General features: G+C 47.8%; 2 protein-coding genes across 19 annotated transcripts in view; one reads left to right on the plus strand and one right to left on the minus strand.

Moving 5' to 3' along the window:
• Dnajc16 (DnaJ heat shock protein family (Hsp40) member C16) overlaps positions 1 to 8464 on the minus strand; it is a 51533-nt gene extending 43069 nt beyond the window's left edge. For 2 of the 3 annotated variants that reach the window (XM_004850336.3, XM_021262848.2), the window contains exons 1-3: positions 8273 to 8464; positions 6401 to 6585; positions 1539 to 1605 (exon numbers count right to left, since the gene is read on the minus strand). In XM_004850336.3, the coding sequence (XP_004850393.2) occupies positions 1539 to 1605; positions 6401 to 6567 (234 nt within the window). In that variant the 5' untranslated portion in view covers positions 6568 to 6585; positions 8273 to 8464. The remainder of the gene's footprint in view (positions 1 to 1538; positions 1606 to 6400; positions 6586 to 8272) is intronic. The other variant, XM_004850337.3, reaches the window with a different exon arrangement.
• Positions 8465 to 11552: 3088 nt separating this feature from the next.
• Positions 11553 to 25974, plus strand: part of Casp9 (caspase 9) — a 38286-nt gene continuing 23864 nt past the window's right edge. For 11 of the 16 annotated variants that reach the window (XR_015452702.1, XR_015452703.1, XM_087215117.1 and 8 more), the window contains exons 1-7: positions 11553 to 11752; positions 13529 to 13925; positions 18645 to 18679; positions 19336 to 19512; positions 19963 to 20052; positions 21361 to 21508; positions 25352 to 25531. Coding sequence is in view for 14 of the 16 variants with exons in the window: in XM_087215117.1 (XP_087071243.1) it covers positions 11621 to 11752; positions 13529 to 13925; positions 18645 to 18679; positions 19336 to 19512; positions 19963 to 20052; positions 21361 to 21508; positions 25352 to 25531 (1159 nt within the window). In the remaining 2 variants the exon portion in view is untranslated. The other 5 variants (XM_021262844.2, XM_087215123.1, XM_087215120.1 and 2 more) reach the window with 5 other exon arrangements.

Raw genomic sequence — 25974 nt, forward strand, 5'->3', positions numbered from 1 at the left:
TTTGAGAAAGGATCTTGCTAAGTCATTAAATTTCCCAGGCTGGGCTTGAACGTGCAATCCTCCTGCCTCAGCCTCCCAGAGTGTGGGGATTACAAGCATGTGCCAATATCCCCAGCTGTGATTAGGTATTCTAAATGCAGTGGCTCAGGATACTGGGAAACTCTTAATAGAAAACATTAATCAAAAACATTAAAGAAAACTCAGGATCAAAATACTTCAGTTCTTTAGCTAGACCCATTCATCTTGGCATTAAAGATTTGAAACTATCTCAGTAGGCACTTCAGTAAATTAAATAAAATACCACACATTGTTGATTACAGTGTAGAAATAACTGTATACATTAGATTGCTAGTTTATAAGTCATAGGATCTATTCTGGTTTTGTTTTGATTTTTTTTTGGTATCGGGGATTGAATTCGGGTCCTTGCACTTGCAAGGAAAGTGGTGGAACCACTGAGCTAAATCCCTGGCCCATTGTTGATGGGCTCAATTACAAGAAAGCTGAATTAGTCATACCTTATGAGTTGGAATCATTCAGACCAAGGACTGGAAATATATGAATTCCAAAAAGCAGCCACAGATTTGAGTCCAGTCCCTTGTGCGTTAGCTGACTTTACTTTACTTAAAAATAACTTTGAGGTACAAGGTTCAAGAATCCATTAGGATGAGTTAATACTATCTAAGCACTGTTTGGTGAAGAGCATCCCCTAACAAATCAGGAAGCCAGCAACTTCTCTGTTATGCATATTCCAGACCAAGCGACTTAAGCTGACATACTGCAAATTATCAAAAAGTTGTGTTTCAGTGGACTTGTAACTTTGTGGCATTTTAATAAATATAGGCAAATTGGCATGTGAGTCTTTTTTTGGGGGGGGGGGGTTTACCGGGGATCGAACTCACGACCTTGTGCTTGCAAGGCAAGCACAGTGCCACTTGGCTAAATCCCTGGCATGTGAGTCTTTAATAAAAGTTTCTAAAAAGGTAATACAGAACTTATTCCAAGTAATCTTACAATTCTAATTAAAGCCTTTGAGATAGTCCAGCCAGGTGTGGCACACAACTGTAATCCCAGCTACTCAGGAGGTGAGGCAGGAGGCTTCCAAATTTAAGGCCCATTTGGTAACTTAGTGAGGATTTGTCTCAAAATCAAAAACAAAAAGGGCTGGGGAAAAAAATGGGCTGGGGATGTAGCTCAGTGATAGTGCAGCCCTGGATTTAATCCCCAGCACTGGGGGAGAAAAAGGCCATATTTTCAGGCTGGGGATTGAGATCAGTGGCACTATACCTGCCTCACAAGCGCAAGGTCCTGAGTTCAACGCCTGGTACCAAAAAAAAAAAAAGGCCAGATTTTTCAAAAGTTCAAGTGTTCAGGCACTTGTTTCAACACTGATGTGACCAGATATATTCTTTCTACCATCATTTGGAAAGCAGGTCAGGGCCTGGGAACATGCGTTTCCTGAGCAGGCTTTACAGAGCTGATCACCACAGGTATAGTTTTATTAAGAGCTAAGGGACGCGCCCCAGGGTTTGCCCCGATACCTCGTAAGCCTTGCTGATCTGGATGAACTTGTCTGCGGCCCCAGGATTTCTGTTTTTGTCAGGATGCCTGAAACAGATGCGCAGCCAGTGAGGATTTCATTTTCCACACACGGTCATGTAACATCGTCATACACACAGCTTATGACTTCCGAGGTAAATGGGCCATTGTGTTAGGACAGCTGCCTAACATAAACAGTAGAAGCGATTGATGGCTTCACCGGCTACAGTAAATGAAACTCTGCGATAGGCATTTTCCTCTTGGAACACTCCAGCTGGGTACATTTTCAAAGCACCAGAGTGCAATGTGAGAGCATTTCACCCATCTTTACGCTACTCCCCAGCTGTGCAAAGGGGCTCTGTTCAGTCAGTCCCTTAGGTGCACAATGAAGGCTTTTCTCAGACACCAGTGTATCCTCCCCATATTAGAGTAAACCTGGGCCAGGGCTGTAGCTCAGTGGTGCTGCACCTGCCTGGCAAGTGCAAGGTCTTGAGTTCGATCCCAGGTACCAGAAAAAAGAAACAAAAAAACAAATCAAAACACTTCAGTATTCATTACTTCTCCACCTATGGTGCCTTTTAGCTCTAAATGGATAATGGTTTCAAGGCCACATTTGTTTCGTTTTGCTTTTTTGAAACAGGGTCTTGATACTAGTTCAGGCTGGCCTCAAACTCCTGCTGCCTCAGCCTCCCGAATGCTGGGATTACAGGAGTGTACCACCACATCTGGCTTCAAGGCCACATATTTAAGATGTTAAAAAAAAAAGTTTATGCAAAGTTAATTTATTTAACAGTAGAACTAATCTTCAACAATGGCTATTATCTATAGCGGGCAATTAACTGTCTTGAGGTCACATATTATTTTGTAATTTTTGGTGTTTATACTTATTTCAGTTTTGGGGATTTTAAAGTCTGAGAAAGGACTCAGTTTACTTCTTTGCAGTGTTTCAAGGTCTAAGTGTTTTGTATAGACTGATTTTTTTCAACATTCACTTTGTTAAAAGACTCTGTGACAGGGTTTATTCTTTTGGTATATGGGGATTGAACTCAGGACCTTGCCCTTGCTAGGCAGGCACAGCACCACCGAGCTAAATCCCAGCCCAGGGTTTATTCTTCATGTAATCGGTTTTGCTTATGTCTACTCAAGTTCCTCTAGCACAGGTTCTGGAAAGAAAAACAACTCTCAGGGAAGCAAATGACCATTAAAAGCACATCAAGTACACTGGAACAGGAAAAAAAAAATCTACAATTTGACTTATTCTAGCAGGAATATGTTTGAATGAATTACACTACATATTTCAATTGCTCTAAAACCAAGGAAACTTCAAACGGTTCACTATTGAATTTGGACATTGTTTCCTTAACCATTTAATCCTTGCTATGAATAATTAGTGGGGAAAAATACTGGCTAGGCGTAACGAAAACAGTATGATTTGAGGAAATAAGATGATTCCAAAGCATGTTTCTGGATGACAAAATGAAAGAAAAAAAGGTGCCTTCAATATTTGAACTTAGATTAATGGCTGAATGGCTAAAATGATACAACTGCACAAATGATTTAACACAAAGAACTAACTCTGTGGAAGAGAAGGACGGGAAGGGGCTCTTTAGGACACTGGAGTAGAAAGAACCTTGTAGGCAGCTGGGTAGGAAACAGGGGTCCTGCAACAGGGGTGGCCAAGGCTCAAGAACAAAGGATTGCACAAGATGGTTTGACTTCTAGGAACACTCTCCTAGCCGTGGGAAGATCGCAAGGCGGAAGACACTTAGAACAGGGTGTGTTCAGCCCTAGGAATGTATCGCCAAATGGCATTCTCAGTGACTATGAAATTATTTCACAAACAGCAACCTTTACATTTCAGAGTGAAGAAAACATTGTGTATGGTATCTACTAGCTGCTGGTGACCTCTAAAGGAATAAAAACAAGACAGAAAAAGAAATATAGCAAAGAATATGACAACTTAACTGTTTGGTTGACTGAACCATGTAATATCAATTTGCTTTTCTTGGGGTAGGAGTTATTTTGCTAATAAGGATGACAAATGAAAAGTGTTTATGATAAAACTTAATTATAGGGAGAGAAACAGTTTTTCTAAGAGAAAAAAGTAATTTCAAGTGGTTTCACCACGCAAGGGAAAATTCTTGTGAAGTCTAAGAAACACTTAGTAAAACCCTTAGTAAAATACAATCCAACAATTAACCACTTCTCCCTGCTACAGCTCATTCTGAAAAGTCAAGATGGGAAACAATGGTTATTTTTCAATGTACATGAAACCATCACAAAACGAAACTGAAACCAGTCCAGATGATAAAACATTTCCATGGCCAAAACAACAGCCAACAATAGTACTGGGCCGGGGATTTAGCTCAGTGGTTCTGCTGCCTGCCGCACAAGGTCCCGAGTTCCATCCCCAGTAACAAAGAACATGCACAACCCACCCCGCCCAAAAACAAGAATACCGCAGAAATATAAAGGTAAAATAATAGTTTAGACTTTCGCTAGATGATACTCTATATTTCTATGGTGGTGAATTACTCGTAGAGAGGATCTAATTAAGGAAGAGAATGACTCATTTAATTAATATCAATAACACCCTTTTCAGCTCAGGAAGACAGAAAAGTCAAAGCAGTACATTTTAACAAATCCATGACCTCAAGCTATCATTTCTGCTCTGAAACTACTGTCAAAGGCTATCTCCTCTCTAAAAGAATGCTGTTTTTTCCTGGCTGTGGTGGCACACGCCTGTAATTCCAGCACTTGGGAGGCTGAGGCAGGAGGATCGCCCAGGAGTTCAAGTCCAGTCTGAAACACACAGTGAGACCTTGTCTCAAAAAAAGGAATGTTGTTGTTTATGGATTAACTACAGATTTTTTTTTTTTTACTTCTAACATAAAGAGGCAGGAGTTTGAAATGTTATTGAAAGCAAGTTTGGCATACAGTCCCTGGAAAGAGGACACACGTAATCAGGGGTTGTCTTTTTACACTTGCCCAGGCTGTTGTTTCTTTCAATTCTAGATTTCTCGTGATATGAATATGGTCTAAAATATCTATTCAAAATATTATATTTTAAGCTACTATTTACCTTGACCGCAATTAGGTGTTTTTTTTGGTACTGGGGATCAAACTCGGGACCTTGCCCTTGCGAGCCAGGCAGCGGAACCACTGAGCTAAATCCCTGGCCTGGACTGCAATTAGTTTAATCCTAAAATATATCTGCTTACTGAAGAAGAAAGGGGCCAGGAAGAGTCATCCATAGCCCATGACATTATCTGCATGTGGCTGTTTCCTGCTCTCATTCAGCCCCCTCCCACCCAAATGCTAGCCCACCACCTTTACTCTTGTCCAGATGGGCAAATAATTAAAAACCAAACAAAAAATGAAGCGTTGATACAGAAGGTCAAACTGTGGAACCCAGAGGTAATGTGGATTTACCATCTCTGAGTCTCAACTTTCTCATCTGTAGAACAGTTTCAGCAATCTCCTTTCATAGGCTAATGACAAGGTTTCAGTGGGATCACACACAGAACTCGAAGGCTGGCATCCAGTAGGTGCTCAGCGATGGGACCTAGCACAAGCTTTCTTTCATTACCTATGGGTGGTTCTGCAAGCTAGCCAACAGCCCTTCTTTCCTCTTGCTACCCCACTCAGCTATATAATCTAACACTTCTGCTTCTTTGGCATGGCCAAAACTTTGGTGGGAGAAACCAATGACATGTATCCAAAATAAGTTCTAGATTTATTGCTTTCTTGCTAATTGCTATCCTAACAACTAACAGATAAAATTATGATTTTACTTCAAGATTTCCTTAAAAAATAATATACTTGGTTCCTGAGTATTCCCCCTCCCCATACCGGGAATCCAACTCAGGACTTTGGGCTTGTCAGGCAGGCACGGCGCCACCGGGCTCATCCTGGCCCCGAGTATTCTTTTTTAATTGAGGGCAAAAAGCTCTCTTTTTAAATTTCTTCTTTTCTTTGCCATACAAGAGGTAGAACATAGGGCCTCCCTCATGCTAGGCAAAGGCTCTACCACTGAGGTATACTACCACCCCTTTGTATTTTGGGATACGGTCCTGCTAAATTGCCCAGGCTGGTTTTGAATCTGTGATCCTACTGCTTCAGGCTCTAGAGTAGCCAGGATTATGAGTGTGTGCCACCATGCCTGGCTTAAACTGTTTTTGCTTTTTTTCAGACATGGTTTTGCTATGTAGCCCAGGGTGGCCTTAAACTTGTGGCAATCCTCCTGCCTCAGTCACCCGAGTGCTGGGGTTAAACAAGGTTTTTTAAAGCTTAAAAATTAAAAATCAGTAATTTAGAACTGGGATATAGCTCAGTGGTATGGCACTTTCCTAGCTTGCACAAAGGGGCTTGGCTTTATACATCACATCACATCACACATTCACCCACTCAGAATAAGATTGAATAGTGTCCCCCTTAGCAATTAAACTCATAAAGAATTCTGTGAATAATGTGTCCTGGGAAGGGGAGCGTATCCATTGTGACTTTGTGAATAATATGTCCTGGGAAGGGGAGCATATCCATTGTTGGTTACATGGTTTTAAAAAAATGAAAGCTGTTTCTTACTTCAGTTTAACACTAAATATGTTAACAGTATCTATAGCAATCCTTGAAGCCACAGTATTCCTAAAAGGAAGTTTCACAGTAAACATACTTTGGAACTTATCCTCCAAAATTATAGAACATGAACATAAGTTCTACATAGTCTAGACATACATATATATATTGAACATAGAAACAGAGAGAAAAGACAAATTATAATTATAAGCTAATTATAATTTAGGCTTCATTCTCCTGGTTAGACTGCTTAGCTTGTATTAAATTTCCATTTCTTTATTTCACCTACCATTCCCGGGCGAGCTTCTTATAAGCCTTTTTAATATCAGCCTGACTGGCTGTTCGGCTGACCCCTAGGACTCTGTATGGGTCAAAATCCAACGCAGTCAGAATTTGCAGGATCAGAACCAGAACTATCAAGAACTGCCAGGAAAGGGTCAACTTTTTCACTTCCATTTCTCTTCCTTTCCAGAGCTGAAATGATTGAAGAGGCAGTAAGTTTTAGTGGCAGAAACCTGGACAGTCTTGTCTTAGATGAAAGTGTAAGATATATAGATGAAAAACAAAACAAATAAAAAGATATTTTGCAGGAAATGTGTCAAGCTCTGTGATCATCTTTTAAAGTCAATCATCTTGCTACTACTGTTGAATATCAAAATTAAGAAGTACTACAGACGAAAAGATGAGTAATAAGAATTAATAGCAACTCTCCAAGACCCTTGGATTAGAAAAGCTTATGACTCAAAATGAGTGAGATGAAGAAATAGTAAGTGAATATGTGAAAACAAATTTCATGTACCTTGACAACTTAAATGGTTTAAGAACACTGCAGTGCATACATGTTAAATAAGTTCATGAAATCATAAGACTTATCATGTGCTAAACTACAGAATGAGATCATTGTGGAGTTCTTTGGCATTAAATAAGTTTAAATATGAACTTTAAAAAAAACAGCTAAGACTTAATATGCTTCAATTACATTCTTCCTCACCACATCCATTCAAACAAGAAAATGAGAAGCCACTCTTTAATCCAATCATTAGCAATATGGTCACTATAAATTGAAATTTTAGATGAGAAAAAGTGGTGAGAAAAAATTTAGTTTTCCATGTAAAGAAGAATTCACTATTCAGGCTGAAAATTGGTATGGCCTTAAAATGTTTTAAGCTCTATCTGGTTTGGGAAAGAATTCTGGCTGGTTAATGAACAAGGTAGTGGGCAGTCCTGCTATTGTAGATATTTACACTCCAGGATTATGACCTTTGTAATACCATACGCTTTTTCATACCTATTATCTTGACTTTTCACAAATTAATAAAGTGTTAAGTGTGTAATGTGACACTTTAAGAGGGGCAAAGCTGCAACAGCGCTGGATTTTGACAGGTGGAGGACTAATGCTGGCCAGTGTCCTTACAAAACTGACTGATCTGGTGACCAATGTTAAAACTGCACATGTACTGAAAAAATCCTAAAGCAAAGCAGTTTCTTCCTTAAGACAACTGCCCTGTCGTGCAAAAAAGTGAAGGCTATGTAGCTACTGGTCAAGCACATGGACTTTGGAATCAGGCTAGGATTGGAATCCATTCTCCACAATTCTAAGACCTTGGGTAAAATAAAGGTACTAAGTCTGTGTCCTTAGTCATAAAACGGGAATGAGTAATACAGCCACCTTGAAGGGTCGTCAGGGGGGATTAAATGCACGTAACAGATTTACTAGCAGGGAGTCCACCGTCAACAGTGGTCGTATTCTCCCATGCAGTGCGTATACTGTGGTAGTCCCTTCTAGTTAGCGGTGATGGTGGTGGGTGTGAAGTTCTTTTGCTGACAGTTTCCAGTTCCACGGTGCCGGCCTCAGGCCAGGTGACAACCTGCCTAACAGGTAGGCTGCCGCCTTCAGGCAGCACCCCCAGGCTCGGGCAGAGGCTCTCGGGGACGCGCTCCGAGTGTGAGCCCGCCGCGAGCGCCCACTGTAGATCGCCACGTTCCAGGAGGCGACTCCCTCCCCCGCCGCCCCTGAAAGACCTGGGCTGGGCCCTGTCGGCTCCCGGTTCCCCCCGGGCCCATCGGGGACTGGGAACGAGAAGGAACTGACGGAAGATCCCTGAGCTTTCCCGGGCCCGCCGCGTTCGCGGCTCCGCGCGTCACGCCGGGAAAGAATTACCGGGAAAGGGCACTGGCCCAACCGGCTGCAGCGTCGGTGCTCCAGTTAGTCCGCCAGGTCGGGAGCTTCCCGTTCTCACCAGCGTTAGCCTGGATTTGGGAGGGGGAAAGAGGCGGGGACCAAGCCTAGGGAAGTCACGTGACATTTAAAGGGCCTGACAACGAAGGTACAACTGAACAGGTCTTGGGCTTTTAGTTTGCGAATCTGTCTTGACCCTTGCCACTTGCCGTCAGCGCGTGGACCTGGAGCGGTTGCTACAGAAACAAGGCGCGTTCTTTGGCTGGTTCCAAAAGCCAAATCGTGACCAAAGAGGCCAAAACGTGCTTCCTAGGGAGGCAATGTCGCTATGCATCACGGGATGCCAGTAAGACCTCCTGATCTAGGGAGGGGTTGCCACTCCTACCAGGAGGTGGCCCTCTTGTAGCAACGGTTGCTAGGATGGGGAAGCAATCGCTAGTCCCGGTTCTCTTTAACCCTATTCATAGAATCCTAGAGCGTCAGAGATGGAAGAGACCTTAGGGATCTTTTCTAGGCCACTTTCTCCATATGCTGAGGCCCAGAGAGGAGCAGGGACTTGCCCAAGGCCTAAAATCCAGGATGCCTGATCTTGTTTATCAATAAGAAGTTTCATCCCGGAATGTGCCAAGCCTGGATTTAAGCGCAGGAAAGGGAAGTGGTAGGAGGAGAGAAGGAGACACAGGTGAATGAAATAAACTTTCTTTCAGCCAATGAGATAGATCCTTTGAGGATATAAGGAAAGCAATTTCATTACTCCCTGCTGTGTTTTTAGGTTTTTTTCTCTTTTGTATTTATTACTATCGTAGTCTTTATTTATATTGTTTATCACTTGTCTCTTCCCACTGGACCGTGAGCTCCTGAAGGCAGGTTTTTTTTGTTTGTTTGTTCTTGTTTTTTTGAGACAGGGTCTCGCTATGTAATTCACGCTGGCTTTGAACTCACCATGTAGCCCAGGCTGGCCTTGCACTTGCAGCGATCTTCCTGCCTCAGCCTCCTGAGTGCTGGGATTACAGGCGTGCTCCACCACACCAGGAAAGGACAAGGGTTTTAACTTCTATTGTTCATCTCTATATTTCCCATGTCTGCCTTGATCTTCACAAGTACAGGCTTCTAGTAAATGTGAAATAAACGAAAGAATGGAGATAAGGTGTCTCCCTGGCCCCCTACTGGAGACTGAACTGAGGGCAAGTACTCTAGTACTGAGGTATATCCCAGCCCTGACGCTAAGGTTTTGCTGCTCAAGTGATTATATTTGTTAAACCAAAACCAGAGGAAGTCATTATTTTGGATTGAGCTCCTATACTAGGGATATAGGAAAAATAAAACTCCCAACCTACTAGATGTCAAATGTGTCAAGCTTGTGTCCTCCAAATATTGAAGAATGAATTCCAAGGGACAAAGGAGGTTAAGATTAAGAGCAGGAAAGGTTTATTAAGATAAAGCTCCTTCGAGACAGGAGGGGTCCCAAAAGAGATTGCCACTGAGGCCCTTTGTCAGGGATAATTTATTTTTGTACTGGGGATCAAACTTAGGACCTTGTGCTTTCGAGGTAGGTGTGGTGCCACTGAGCTAAATCCCCAGCCCCTGTCAGGGGTAATTTTATGCTGCAAAGTGGGTGCTATGTGGGTCAGACAACAATCAGCCTATAGGATTATAAGTATAGCCACTTAGCTAATATTGATCCAATAGGAAAATGAGTCACATAGCAATGGGAAGAACAGAAGTATTTTATGGAAGGGAGAGGAGTATGGATCCAGATGTTCTGGTCAGCCACCTAAGAGCCTGATGCCTATCTGGGCCTCCTGGACCAGGTAGTGCTAATTACAGTATAATTTTAAATTTCTGTTTATCTCTAGGGAGGTTGCAGGACTTGCTATTGCTTCTTCATCCTGAGGCCTGATTCTGTTCAGATTTGCCTCCAGCCGCAATTCTGATATCTCTACTTTTTTTTTTTGCTACCCGGGATCGAACTTGGGTCCTTCTGCTTGTGAGGCAGGTGGAACCACTGAGCTAAATCTCCGGCCCCTATATCTCTACTTTTTCGTGCTGACATCTGTGAGGATCCAATTCTTCTCAGACTGTATATCAATTTATATACTGGGACCTAACAGACCAAAATGGAGTCACTCATGCTAAAATTTCTGTCACAGAGCTGAAACTAGGTTGTTCATCTGAACTTCTGAGAAATCGGGGAGAGTGAATAATCAAATTTCAAAACAGGACAGTTTTAGCCAACAGGATGAGCAAGTCTCCTCTAACTTTTACAGGGAAAGTGACTTTGAGACAACCAACCGGTTTGTTTCCTGTTTCTGCTTTCCTCAGCCCTTTTCTGTCCATAAAATGAGCTCCCTGTGTTCAACTCATGAAAAAGCTCATTCTATGTTATGGAATAAAGTTCCTAATTCTAGAGCCACAAAGCAAAATGAGATCTATAATTTTGTTGTAACTTAAGTCTTCTGACATAATATAAGGTAAAGAGTGTGTAGTCAGGTTCAGTTTGCATCCTGCCTGTCCTCCTGTGTGACCTTGACTTCACTTCCTCCAGCCCACGACAACCTCTGTAACACACCACCTCTGTAACACACCGGGAAGATAACTTCCCTGGCAGGGCGGAGTCAGGCATGACTTTTAAAGGATATAAGACACTCGTACAACGACTTAGGAAACGCTCAATAGGAGCAATTATTCTGAAATGTGGAAATGAGTGAAACAAAACCATGAGAGTCAGAGGACTAAACTGCGTTTTTACTTAGTGGGAGGTGTGAGGGTGGGAGGGAGAGGACGATGAGAGACTGTGAAAAGCAAGCTTGGGTATGGAACAGTAGGCGGCAAGGTATGAGCTCAGGGAAGGGGAGGAAGACTTAAAATTTTATAGTCTGTGGGGAGGGGACGAAAGCGAAGCCATATCGCGAGGGGGCTGAAAGGGGCGGACAGACTGTGGCTTTAGGGGTGGCTTTTCCTCTAGCCAGTACTGTAGTTTGTGCAAACTCGTGAGTTCTGCCAAGGGTCCCTTCACAGATTGAAGAAAAGCGTCACAATCGGTAGGCGGCACGGACACGCCGGAGAGGGGATGAAACACGAAGGCCAGAGCAGGGAAGCGACTCTGGGGTGGATCCTGGTGGCGGGAGAGGGCGGGACGAGCAGAGCGGGGACTGGGCAGCGACGCGGGGCGGTCTTGGGGGCGGGGCACGGGGCCGGGGGCGGGGTCGAGTAGGCGGAGATGTGGGCGGCCGGAGCTCGGTGGGCGGGGAGGGGCGGGCCTGGTAGGGGGCGGGGCACGACCCCGAGGCCCGGAAGCGGCCGGAACCCAGGGCCAGCAGGCTTCCCACTATGGACGAAGAGCATCGGCAGCTCCTGCGGCGTTGCCGCGTGCGCCTGGTGGGTGACCTGCAGGTGGCCTCGCTGTGGGACGCTCTGCTGAATCGCGAGCTCTTCACCCCCGACATGATCGAGGACATCCAGGTGTGCCCCTGACCCCTCTCAGCCTGCATTCCCGCTTCTCGGCAGCGCGCGGGCTTCCAGGTCGCTGGTGGGGACGTCGGGGCTGCGCCAGGAGGGTTGCTGAAGTCGCAGCGTGACTTCATGGCCTGGTCCCCTCCCGCCTCTTCTCGCTGCATCATCCGGTATCCACCCCCTTTGGAGAACCACGGTGTGGGAATCCCGTTTTCCCTTCCTGTATCGAGACCCCCAAGCCTCCAGGGGAACCAAAGAATCTCATATACCTCTTTGTTGAGTGTTTGTTACAGCGATTTCGCGTCCTGCACTATCAGCGAGCCCTGTTAGTACCTGTGTTTCTTAAGAGGAAGTAGGCGTGTGTGTTTTTATTTTCTAGTGTAGAGGCTTAAGGCACTCACCTGGGCACTGCTTGGCACTGGGTCCTTGGCCAAGACATTTACTCTTTTTGAGTCTCAGTTTCCTGGACTGTGAAATGGTCAACAATAATCCTGTTTTAAGGGGTAAGTGAGATAATGGATGTCTAGGAGCACCCACTGTATGGCCGCTGTGGTAGTGGAAGAGGTTTGAGGCCGTATTCCCAGGGATCGCAAGCCCAAGGCCCTGGAGTCCCCACGGGTGGACACTATAGGGGGCAGCTTCTGCCCTACCCCATTCCCCGGCTGAAGTGTAGTCACACCAGTGCACTGGCCCATTCTCCCTGCGTCTTTCTCACTTTTAAAGAAAGACTGGAGATCTTGACTTCCTTGTCAAATTCCTGGACTTAAAATGTCAGGCAAGCCCGGTGTGTTGGGACCTCCCACTAAGCTACATCCCCAGTCTGTTTTATTTTCCATTTTGAGACAGGATCTTGCCACGTTATCTGTGTTGGACTTGAACTTGCTTATCCTCCGACCTCAGCCTACTGAGTAACTGAGATTACTGGTATGTGTCATCCCCCCCCCCCCCCCACGGTGGCCTTTGGATCCTGAGGAACTTATCTGGTGCTGAGTCTAAGGATGGGCAGCAGAGAATGAGGCTCAAACTCCTGCCCCTTTAGTGAGCAGCCCCATCATCTTGACACCTGTCTGTTGTCCTTGCCTTTCCTCCATTTTCACGGTCAGGACCCACGTCCTGCACATCTCCCTTCTGTCCTCTCTGCTTCCAGTTCAGCTGCACTGTGTGCCACTTCCTGGCCTGCTGGTGGCTCACCCTTTCCCACTGTTCACCCTGTCCCCAGAATAGTTTTTCTAAAAGGCAGATCGCACCCTGTCTTTCTCCCTTGAACTCTTCAGTGGCTCCTTGTAGATCTCAGGATGAATTTCGTGGCCTGGCCAAGCAAAGGCCTGACCCTTACCTCTACCTGCTTCTTCCTCTTACATGCTTGAATTCATGATTGACTTCCTTGTCTCCCCTAAGCTATCCTTTCCTGACCCACAGGGCTGAGTTGGGGGTTCCTGTGCCCTGCCAACCCCATGGGCTCTCCCAACTGCATTTGTCTCCTTTCTGTGTCCTTGCTGGCTTGTCTGTCTGCACTCCCACTGGACATTTACACCCAAGGACAGCCCTGTGTACTGCTGTGTTTTCAGCACTTAGCACAGTGCCAGGCACAGGAGATGCCTCTGAAACACCACACAAGTAGCTATGCAAAGGCCATAGAGGGGCACACGCCCAGTGCACCTGCAGGCTCAGTTTCTGCCCATGTGCTTGGCTGATCAGATTTATGTTACATGGGGAGTTGGGGACAAGATGAGGGCCATATGAAAGTACCTGGCTAAAGAGTGTCTGGTCTTTGTGTCCCAACAGCGGGCAGGCTCTGGATCTCGGCGGGACCAGGCCAGGCAGCTGATCACAGATCTTGAGACCCGAGGGAGGCAGGCCCTTCCTTTGTTCATCTCCTGTTTAGAGGACACAGGCCAGGACACACTGGCTTCATTCTTGCGCACAAGTTGGCAAGCAACAAAGAGGGATCCAGAGGCCATCAGACCCCTGGACCTTGAGCCTATGGTGGTGGGACCAATGGGGCTCAAACCAGAGAAGCTGCAAGTGATGAAGCCGGATCCTTCAAACCTGGCCCCAGGAAATGTCACTCCAGTGGTGCTGGGGCCGGAGGAGCTTGCACCAGCTCAGCTCAGGCCAGAGGTTCTCAGACCAGAAGCACCCAGACCAGTGGACATTGGCTCTGGAGGATTCAGTGATGTCCGTGAGTATTGCAAGAGTGCTTGGTGGGTGGCGAGTGGTCACTGGAAGTGACCATGGTACAGCTGGGTGGGCTGAGATGCAGAGTTTAATTATGGTGTTGTCTTACAGAGTATTCATAGAGATGGGTGGAATGTTCCTGTAGCTCTTCATGGGATGTAATTTTGGCAACCTGTCCTCTGAAAAGCAGATGCTGAAGTCTGTTTTGGGTACTCAAGTTCCCGATCAGTGTTTCTAGATTGAACTGTGGTTCAGGGCCCTGGTGAGTCGCTTGGACTAGCCCATGGCTGGCAGCTGGAGGGAGTTTGTTTTTTTTTTGGTATTGGGGATCGAACTCGGGACCTTCTGCTTTTGAGGCAGGCAACGGCACCACTGAGCTAAATCCCCAGCCCGGGAGGCCTCTGTTTGCTTGGAGTCTTTTCTCTCTCTCTCCCTCTCTCTCTCTCTCTCTCTCTCTCTCCTTCCCCCTCTCCCTCTTTCCCTCCAGCACATACCTTATCTCTTTCCATCACAGCAGCCCCACAACGCAAGCAAGCCTTGTCAGTGATGTCAAATAATTTATCCAAAACCATCGGGTTCATCCAGTAAAGTATAAAAAGTAAATGAATTCCTAGGGTACAGATGGTTTTTACCCACAGATACACACAGGTAGCCATCACCCAGATCATCACCATACAGAACATTCCAAGAGGCAGGAAGCTCTTCTCTTCCAAGTGTGTCCCACTCTCCAGCTGAGATAATCACCATTCCAGTCTCTGTCACCATGATCCCTATTGGTTCTCCTTGAATCTCAATATAAATGAAATCCTGTGGTATAAACTCTGTTGTTATTGGTATAAACTGTATTGGCTTCTTTCACCCATTATTACATCTGTGGAATTCAGTCATAATTGTTGGGCATATAAGAGTTCATTCTTTTTCTTTGCCAGGTGGTAGTGGCTTCTGTTCCAGAGAATCCACAGTTTATTTAACCATTTTGCTGCATGGGTTGATTTTAGTTAGGGCTATGTTTCTGCCCAGCGCTTGGAGATCTAGTGCTGCGCTTCCTGTTTCCTGTTTTCCTGGTAGACTCTTGCACTGTAGCAATGTTAATAGAACAGTAATGGCTAAAGTTACCAAGTACTTACTATCTGGTGAGCACTCTTCAGAATTTTTGCATAAAGCATCTAATTTAATCTTCCCAACTCTCAATTTTCCCATTTTTCTGTGGAGCAGAGGAAGCCACAGACTGGAAAGTGAATTTTCCCAAGTACAGAATGAGTGAGAAGTGGACAGGACTGTGGTCTGGCCTTCCTTGTTCTCTCTTCCACTGTATCACCCCACCTGTTCCTTGCACTGAGTCATTTATCCACCCCCTGATGGATATTTGTGCTGTTTCTGTTTGAGCTTTGATGTGCATCTCTCTCTGACTGGGGGACATGTTTCTCCAGATGGAACTGTGGGTTAATGGGGTACTTGTTCTCTTCTGACAGATACTTCCAACTTGAATTTCAAAAACGTGTTATCATCTCAGTGGCTGTGAGCGAGGCAATCGTTTTCCCGTACTCTTGCCAATGACGAATATCAATATTTTTTCCTATGATGTAAAAAGTGGTATCTGTCCTGAATAACTGATTTTGGATAACTTGTTAAAACAGAAAAACAGGGCCAGGGATTCTCAGTGGTTCTGTCGCCTGCCTCGCAAGCTCAAGGACCCTAGTTTGATCCCTGGTACCAAAAAACACAAAAAACAAAACAAAACAAAAAACAGAAAAACAAACATGATGAAGACATGAGGTAGAAGGGAGAAGACCAGTTGTGGAATTGTTCATAGGCACTGTTATTTTGCTGGAAAGGAGGCAGAATACAAAGTTCATCTCTTCTTATCTGTTCTGTGAATTTGAGTGGTTTTTGACCAGCTGTTTGGACTTGAACCGTCCTGTTCTTTTATAAGGTATTTTATTTCCTGTTTGTTGTAAATATTTATTCCCAGTAGGAGCCTCATTCTAAGTGTAAATAATAATAATAGCAAGAATAGGATCAGTTTGAATGGGAGTATCCCTTTATGGTGCACTCAGTGCATTTTCAGGTCATCAAAACCACACTGTAAAGTGGTGGCCAGGAAAGCCTCTCTGTTATTTTATCCCCCACTTACCAGGGAGGAAGCTGGGGTCTGACAGTGACAGTCATGGAGGGAGTTCCATGCAGAGCTGGGACCAGGGCCTCCCCGTGGCTTCACAGATGGACTGACTCCAATGCTGCTGACAGGTGTCCCTTTAGGTGCTGGGCTTGAAGCCCCTGAATACCATCCAGGAATATTTCCCAAGGCAGGTTCATGGGGACCATGCAGAAGACTGCTGTAGGTGTGTAGCTGGGGCAAGCTCTGGGTGAGAAGGAGCAGGCTGCCGACAGGACTTGGCAGAAACTTTACAAAGCTCAAAGAGGAAAAGGTGCCATAGACCATTGCATCTCAGCCGGGGATAGTTTTGCTGCTGCTGGCATCTAGTGGATAGAGCCCAGGGATGCTTCTACACTAAATATCCTGTGATGCCCAGGACAGCCTTAGGGCTCAGTGGCTGAGTGCTCATATAGCAGAGGCCTGCTGTCCATAGTAAAGAGTGATCTGGGTCCAGGTGAGTGTCCCTGAGTAACTGAGTGCTTCTTCTTCTTTTTTTTTTTTGGTACTGGGGATCAAACTCGGGACCTTGTGCTTGCGAGGCAGGCGTCGGAACCACTAAATCCCTGGCCCTCCTGAGTAACTGAAATGACCATGCTCAGGTTTACTGATGTGTGAGGTACTGTTTTGTGGGTGGAACATGTAATCATCTTTTTTCTTTTTGAGGCAAGATCTTGCTAAATAGTTCAGGCTGGCCTCAAACTTCCTGATGATCTCCCTGCCTCAGCCTCCTGAGCGCTGGGATTATAGGCGTGTGCCACCATGCCTGGCTTGTAATTGTCAGTTGAACCCTCACCACAGCCCTGTGAGATTGGTAGTTACTCCTGTTGTTCCATGATACAGAAGGGAAGAACAGAAGCTCAGAGGGTCTAAGCAATTTACACAAGGTCGCACAGCTGGTCAGCAGTGGAGTTGGGATTTCAACTCTGGAACCCCAAGGTCCAGACTAACTCCATCAACTGCCTTAACTAATGGCTCATTCTCTTTCTGGTCTCTATATTTGTGTCATTTTCTCCTTAGTCACTCAAATATTTGCCAAGTACCTGCTGGGGATGCAGCATTGGCATGGGACGTATAGTCCTTGCGTTCACACAGAGGGGCAGACATCTGGTTCATGCCTATGTAGTTAGGTCTTTTTTTGTTGTTTTGGTATTGGGGATTGAACCCTATGTCTTTACCTAGACCTGTATCCCTAGTATTTTATTTTTTATTTTGAGCTAGGATCTTGCTGAGTCACTAAGTTACCCAGCCTCGGCTCAAACTTGGCAGTCCTCCTGGGCTTAGCCTCCTAGAGTGTTGGGATTACAGGTGTGTGCCACCACAGCTGGCTTCCAATTGGTCTTTAATTACAGCTGTGGTTAGGGCTATGAAGAAGTTGAGCATAGCGCTTTGGGGGCGCAAGGCACTGGGGCCACCAGAGAGAGTATTTGTCTTTATACACTGGAGGGAGAACGCCCCTTCCTTCAGAATGGAATTAACCTTTTCACTTTTAGCTGTGATACCCCAGTGTGTGCATGCGTGCCGTCTGCCAGTGCCTTCCCTGCCTCTTTCTGTTGGTGGCCCTGTGTAGATCTGTTCCCTCCAGCCTGTGGGCCCCCGAGAACACCCGTTTTGCTTTGTGGATTGTTAGTGCTGATTGGACAATGAGCGAGTTCCTTGGTAGTGGGTAATGGTTATATTTTTGGGATGCAGTAGAATTTTGGAAATGAGTAAATATGCTCAGAACTGGGTCTGTAGACTTGCAGGAGTCTTTGGGTGAAGTAAAACCATTTGTAATTTAAAAATCAGGATGTGACTTCTTTTCTGGTGTGGCTTTGAAGTTGGCAAGAGCCCAGTTCCCAGCAGGGGCCAGGTCCACTCGGCTCTGGGCAGTGCCCTGCCATGTTCTCCTTGTTTAGAAAGGAAAAACGGATCTCCCAATCTTGTTGGCTGGTGGTTGGTTGATTCTTGCTAACTGAAACAAAAACGATTTTGATATGGAAGGAAAATGAATATCTACACATTTAGTCTCATTCCGCAAATATTTCCAGGGTTGCCTACTGTGTGCCAGGCCCCATGGACCCCACAGATGGGAATCTCTGCTGCCTGGGCCACCCTGCCCTTTCTGACCTGGCATTTCTCAGTCCATACTCCACGTCATCTGGCTTTCTTTTACACAGCGTCATGTTTCTGCTGCTACCTGTGGTGTCACGCACTCAGTACCTGGGTCCCCCTTAGGCTTCATGGTGTTCCCTGTGGCCGAGTCATGTACTTTGTGTGTCCATGAACTTGCTGGTGGTTGATTCCAGTGTGCGGCTTTATGAATGAGGCCTCCAGGACTGTTCCACACCTGTTCCTGTTCCCTCCTCATGGATTTGAACCTGGGAGAGGTCATGGGGTAGGTGTGTTGGTTTCGTGAGAGACTTGTAGCCAGTTCTCAGGTGGCTGAGCTGGTTGTCTCTCCCACCGGCAGAGCCTGAGGTCCCTGAGTCCCTGCTCTCCTCTGCTTTGTGGGGCCATCCTCACACGGTCCCTTGGCCTTTTCCTTGTGGACCCTGGCATTCACATTTCCCTTCTCTGTCTCTCCAGGTGCTCAGGAGAGGCTGAAGGGAAATACACATTTGGTGAGTTCTCAGTCACGAGGGGCCAGTGGGTGTGGCCTGCCCCTCTCCTATCCCCAGGCCCTTCCCTGCCCCCAGAGCCTGGGGCCCCTGGCCTAGCTGGAGAGTGAGGTTTTGGTCCCCATCCTCCACAGCCCCAGGCCCAGCACTTGCTGAAACAGATTGTCCCAGCCTGCACTTCTTCTGTCAAGCTTGGGGGACATAGCTCACGAGGGGTGGGAATCAGCACTAAATCCCTGTTGCTGTGATTACTGTGTGGCTCTTGTGGGCTCCGTGCTGTTCAAGACCACACAGTCCTGTGGAGCCATGTGGCAAGGGACAGAGAAGTTAGGCAAAGGAATGTACAAAGGTAGAGTGACAAGAACGGGCTGTTGTGGGTGGGAATTGTAGGGGCCTGAGGTGCTGACAGAAGCCCCAGGCAAGAGCCTGTGTGTAAGAGGTCCTCTGGGGCAGGTGTTTGTGTCTGGGGCTCCTCTGCCCCCCTCCCTGAGGCCTGAGCTGGGAGCCAGCTTCTCTGCCCTGGCATGCTAGGTGGGGACCCTGCCGCTCCTGCAGAGGGAGGGCAGAGCCCAGGTCTCGTGCCACCCCTCCATATTGTCACCACGTGTGCAGGAAGTAGGGGTCACCCTGGGTTTATACTGGTCCCTGTGCCTGGGCAGGCATATGTCCTGAACGCGGACCCTTGTGGCCACTGCCTCATCATCAACAACGTGAACTTCTGCCCAGCGTCGGGGCTCAGCTCTCGCACTGGCTCCAACATCGACTGTGTGAAGATGCAGCACCGCTTCTCCCGGCTGCATTTCCAGGTGGAGGTTAGGGGTGACCTGACTGCCAAGGTACAGCCACTGTCTGGGGATGGAGACGGGGGTGAGTGGGGCAGTGTCCTGTGAGGGACCCCGAAAGCCAGCTGACTCCCCAGATGAGCCCTTACATCTCTAGAACCACAGGAGGCCATGAGGCTCCATGGTTACAGCTCAAGCATCAGATTCAGGGATGGAGGGTATGAAGAGTGGCTCTCTCGGCTGCCTGATAGTGCGCTCCTGTGCCTCAGCTTCCTGGTCTAGAAAGCAAGAATAATCCCCTGCATTGGGCTGTTTTGGGGATTAAGTGAACAGTCCCTAAGCACAGCACCTTTTCCCTGAGAATGGTGATTGTGATTTCAGTCTTGGTCCCTGGACGCAGAGACAGTGCCCTGCCCTGGCCTTCAGCAGGAAACAGGAGTCAGGGTTTGGGGACAGCTGACCTGCCTGAGCCTCCGGCTCACCTGCAGCCTTCCCTTCCTGTAGGAAATGGTCTGGACTTTGGTGGAGCTGGCACGACGGGACCACCACGCTCTGGACTGCTGCGTGGTGGTTGTCCTCTCTCATGGCTGTCAGGTAGGAGCCTCCCCCTCCCAGCCTTGCTCCTTTGGCAGGACAGGATAGCTGCTGTCCCCAGAGCCTCCACAGGCACCCTGTTCCTTCCTACATCTGCAAGGCCCGTGGCTTCCTGGGAAAGAGCTGTGGGGCCTTGCCCAGCCCCTGGTGTTTCCCAGCGCCACCTGGTCCTCTGAGGAGTTGGAAGCACCTTCCTAGGTGGGGCGGAGTCCTGAGAGGAGCCATCTGGGAGTGGGAGGGAGGGGACAAGGTCTGTTCTCAAAACTGTACCTCTGGGTTTTGTTCCCAGCCTCTGCTCTGCCCTGTCCTTCAAGGCCCTTGGCTGTGGGTGGGACTCAGGACCCAGGACCCACTCATGTGCTGGCGCATTGGTGGCCAGTCCCTTACTCCTACCTGGACCTTGGTTTCCTCGGGGGTTGGACAGACTAGCAGTCACAAGCTGGTGGCTCTGAGGTCCTCTATGGGCTTGACAGTGTTTTTATTTTATTTTTTTCAGTACTAGGGATTGAACCTGGGACCTTCACACTGAGCTACATCCCCAGCTCTCTTTTTATTTTTTATTTTGGGACCGGGTCTCATTAAGTCATTAAGTTGCCCAGGTTGGGCTCTTGAGCTCTTGATCCTGCTGCCCCAGCCTCCTACAGAGCTGGGATTACAGGTGTGTGCCTCAATGCCTGGCTTCACAGTGTTCTTAAAATTGGCAAATTTCTTTCAGCTTCTCATGAAAAACCCCAAGGTCTGGCCTGACTGGCCCAGCATCCTTACAGTGCAACTCTGGCCTGCCGCTGGCAGGGGCTGCCCTCCAATCCGTCTCCTCCTAGCACGGTGCAGGGCATCTCCTGAGAGCCTGTGAGAAATGCAGCCCTCAGGCCCCCACTGCGGAGCTCTGCATTCAGAGTCTGGACTGTGACCAGGCCCCATGAGACTCCTGAGCAAAAAGCTTGAGCTAGAGCAGCGACTCTCAGCATTTAGCTTCCGCAGAGATGCCCAGAGGACCACATTGTTGGTTTCAGAGGTCCAGGTGGCTCTGGAATCTGCATTTCTTCCAAGTACCTGGCGGATGTGGATGTTGCTCATCCAGGGGCTACCCTCTGGGCCCACTGGTGTGGAAGCAGTTGGCTGGCACTGTCAGGCCATCTGGACCTTCCAGGTGTGTGGGTTTGTGACCCTTGCAGCAGATGCTGACCAGGGTCCTTCCAGAGCCAACCTGCTCTGACCCCGTCAGCCTAGACCCCATGAGGCCACTGGGAAGGCCCTGATTCCTACCCTTGTGCCTTGGTTTTGTGACCAGGGTTCTTGGTCCTCTAGGCCAGCCACCTCCAGTTCCCAGGTGCTGTCTACGGTACAGATGGATGTCCTGTGTCTGTCGAGAAAATCGTGAACATCTTCAGTGGGACCAGCTGCCCCACCCTAGGAGGGAAGCCCAAGCTCTTTTTCATCCAAGCCTGTGGTGGGGGTAAGCAGTTCCTCAGTCCCTTTGAGTGTGGCTTCCTTCCCCACCCAGCCCCCTACCTATTGCTCCAGGCAGTCAGAGGTCACTGTCGCCATGGGGTGACACCTGCACCAGCTAGAGTAGGCTAGGCCTCATCTGCTCCAAGGAGACTAGTTTTCATTTCCAGGTGCAGCAGTGTCGGGCTCATGTGACTGTGGCAACTATAGCTTCAGAGGCTTGGGCAAAAATTAAGTGGAGGACAGAGTGGTGGTACCTTTTTATTTTCCTCATTATCATGATTCTCCAACCTCCACTGCCTGGATAGAATCTCTTTCCACTGACCTAGAGAAAGGGAGGTCACAGCCAAGCTGCAAGGGGAAACTAAAGAATTTAATTATTGGAATTCCTAAGAGCCCAAGTCTTTGTGAATTGGGGAAAATTTTAAACATTATTTGGATTATTTACAGTTTTGCTTTATGCCTTGTATCTTAGTCCACTTTCTGTTGCTATAATCAAGTACCACAGACTGGGTGATGGATGAAGAATGGAGGTTTAGTTAGCTCACAGTCCTGAAGGCTGGGCAGTCAGGAGCATGGTGCCAGCCTCTGGTGGGAGCCTTTTGCTGTACCTAAACATGGCAGAAGGCATCATAGGGAGATAGAGGAAGTATGCCAGCTTGGGTTTCTGCCATTGTTTTTGTTGTCATTTTCCTCTTCTGCTTCCTCTCCCCCCACCTTCTTCTTTTTTCCTCCCTCTCCTCCTCCATTTTCCCCTCCTCTCCTTCTTGACCTTTCTCCTTGTCCTCCTCCTTCATCATCATCATCATGGTCATCATCATCATCATTGGCTCCACAGGGTCTCACTTGCCTGACTTTAAACTCCTGCACTCAAGGCATCCTCCCACATCAGTCTCCTAAGTAGCTCGGAATGTCATTACACATCACCATGCCAGGCTTCCTTCTCTTTGTAAAGCCACCAATGCCATCGTGAGGACCCCACCCTTACAATCTCACCTAATTCCGATTACTTCCTGAGATCCTCACTCTGAACACCACTAAAATCTGAATTTAGGGATTAAGTTTCCAATACATGAACTTCTGTGGACACATTTAAGTCACAGTACTCTGATTTTATTTATTTAATCATTGACTTATTTTAGTTTTTTTTGAGATAGGATCTCTTTTATGTTGCCCAGGCTGAACCAAACTCCTGGACTCAAGCAGTCCTCCTGCCTCAGCCTCCCAAGTAACTGGAACTATAGGCTTATGTCACCATGCCCACCTAGCACCCTGATTTTAATCTTACCCCTACTTCATCGTTACCTGGTTTCCTGGCTTGTGGATCATGGTGGTGATTGCAAGGAACACTAAAAGTTCCGTTCCAGGGGGTCCCTTCACTGTGGCTCTCTGGGGCTGGGACATTGGAAAGGCATGTCTGCTGCTTGTGCCACAGCCTGAGCTGGCAGAGAGGTGGGCATTATTTTACCAAGAGCTGCTCAGCTTGCCCAAGGAGCCCATGCACATCCGCGCCTGTAACATGGAACCTGTGCTGTGTCTCCTTGTCCTGCGTTATGCAGCACTGGGAGTTTTCTAGGGGAACAGGCCCTGGCCACGTGATTCACCCAGTGGGTGCTCACTGAGTACCTGCTGTGTTTGCCAGGCCCTGTTAGGTTGCTAGGTGCCAGGGTAGAGGGAAGGGACAGTCTCTGTCCCCTGGGGTTTATTCTTTGACATGAACTATGAGAGGTCACTGTCATGGCGTGCCCATAATTTGGCTTTGAGGATGGAGAAGACCTGGACTGGCTCCCTACTGAGTGGCCCGGGTGGTTAATCTCTAGTGTCCCACAAATGGGATTCACAGTGGGTCCCACCTGGTGGTGTTGCTGTGAAAATGTGCCAGTCACCATGTGTGGGGCCTGGCTTTGAATGACCACACACCCCACCGCAAGGACCCAGGGCCACCTTAGAGCCCCTTTCCTCCTGTCCCAGTGCTATTACCTCAGAAGAGTGGGAACATGAAGGGGGAAGCTGTCGCTCTTGGGGTTGTAGAAACCCTGCTCTCACTTCGCCTTTCTCTGTATCCAGAGGTGCTCTGACTCGGAGGCCTGGGGTCCTCTTTTCCCCTGGGAATCACAAAGTAAGCTAGGAATGAAGCTGAGTGAGGATCCCAGCTTTCTGGGACAGCTGGTGTCTCCCGCATCCATTCTCAGCAGCAAGGGGGACCTTTGTCACCTGCACATCTGTGATGTCACTCTGTAGACTCCTACAGGCCTCCGGTGACCTGGTTCCTACTACCAAGTATTATCACTGCCTACAGGAAGTCTTCCCTAAACATCCCCTTTCTTGCCCAAGGTCGAGGATAGCAGGCCCTTGTACCCTGAAGCCCTGTGTTTCCCCTGTTGTGGCACCTGCTCCTGGGCCTGGGATGGCCTTGCTCCCCACTCAGGTAGCGCTCCAAGGGCACGGTCAGGCTTGGGCCTACAGATGGGTCCCCGGCCCGGCACACAGCTCACATTCTGGTTGCATCTTACATGGACTCTCATTATTTGAATTTAGGATAGAACCATATAAAGCTAAGCAAAACTTGAAATAATGTATACTTCTGCCATGAAACAAAATAAGTCAAAACCTACTGGGAACAGCAGGATTTCGAAGCTGAATTAAGGTAATTAATATGGACTAAGATGCTGGGACTAAGATGCCCCCTCTGGAACTCCAGGTCCTGCTTTGTCTCTATCAGGCTGTGTGACCAGTGTTTAAGGCTTTTGCCACATCAGCCAAGAACGGAAGTACAGCAGTGTCACTGCCTGTCTTAGATTTTGGTGACTGTTGTATTGCTATTTTTAAATTTGCCATTATAATATAAAGATAATTAATTACTTGGCAGTACCGCTGATGGATCCTGGTGCCTCCCGCATGCTAGGCAAACACTGCCGCTGAGCTACACCCTAGCCCAGTTTTTAAAATTTTATTTTCAGACAAGTCTTTGTTAAATCACTTAGTTGCCCAGGCTGACCTTGAACTTGGAATCTTCCTGCCTCATCCTCCTGAGCAGCTAGGATTACAGGTGTGCCCCACCAGTCCTGGTGAAACAATTTGTCAAATCCTACAGTATATCATCCCTTCTCTTCACCAAGATAAGGCAGGACCAGGGCTGGAAAATGCGGCTCCAAATGGGGGACCATGGGGTGCAGTGCCAGTGAGACACGGTGCTGGACAGTGTGATCACTTGGACAAAGCCAAGCAGCTGCTGCCGTCAGGCCAAGTTGTCAATCTGGGGGTGACCCCTCTTCAGAATTCAGAGATCATGCCAAGAAGGCAGAAAGCACTGTGCTGCAGGGCTTGTGTGTTTTACATGCTGAAGGAACATGCTGCACCCACTGGGAATTCTTATGGGGGAGATTGTTTTGCCTGCTAGGGAGTTTGGAGTTAATGAAGCTCTCTAAGGACCAAGCCACACATACAACATGAACCCCCAGGCTATGCCTTCACACCAGATGCACAGAGGGAGGGTGACATGAACGGAGCTGCAGCTGGTGTCCCTGTCTGACTCACCACGCCCCTTTCCCATACCCCTCTCTCATTCTGTTGTGCCTTTTTTACACGTAGTGCCTCTGCTCATCCTCATCTCCTTCCACCATCCTTATGGCATCCCCCATGCATTAATCAGTTTTCTGTTGCTATCATGAAATAGCTGAGGCTGGTTGCTTTATAAAGAGAAGAGGTTGATTTGACTAACAGTTCTGGAAGTCTAAGCATGGAAGTGCTCCTTTCTCTGAGGTTTTATAAGTTTGAGAAGGGCTTTTCTTTGTCAGAGAAGCACGAGTGTGTCTCAGTGACAAGTGGCACTGGTTTCTGCTTCCCACAGAACAGAAAGACCATGGGTTTGAAGTGGCCCGCACTTCCCCCAACGACGAGGCCCCTGGCAGCAGCCCTGAGTCAGATGCTGTCCCATTCCAGGCAGGCCCGAGGCCCCGGGATCAGACTGACGCCCTGTCGAGTTTGCCCACACCCAGTGACATCCTCGTGTCCTACTCCACCTTCCCAGGTGAGCTCGTCCTCCAGCCATTGGGTCCCACGGCACCGGTGACTCCGAGCATTGACTTCACCTCTCTGACCCCAGCTCAGGTCAGGTGGTGAGGCACGGCACTGGGGGCACAGTTTAAGGAGTCTCCATCCTTGGGTTTGTGTGCCTCCCCCCTCCAGCCCTGCCTCAGTCGTCTCACCTGTAAGATGGGGAAAGTAGTTGTACCTTAGCGGGTGTTGTGGGTGCCTGACTCAGCACCTGGTACAGGACAGAAAGAGCACCATGCTTCTGTCTTTGCCCCCTCGAGTGAGTCCTGTGACTTTTGGGGCCTTGGTTTCCCTGCTGGGAAGACAGGAGCCAGCTGAAGTCGGGGTGTAGTAAGGTCATGAGTAGTACACAGCTGCGGGGACCTGGCTGCTCCTGTGTGAATGAGTCATGGTCTGGAGATGGCTGGACCACTCGTG

This window comes from Heterocephalus glaber, unplaced genomic scaffold (assembly GCF_053883595.1).
Source record: "Heterocephalus glaber isolate CG9 unplaced genomic scaffold, H.glaber_assembly_v1.0 deba00001452, whole genome shotgun sequence".
NCBI lineage: Eukaryota > Metazoa > Chordata > Mammalia > Rodentia > Bathyergidae > Heterocephalus > Heterocephalus glaber.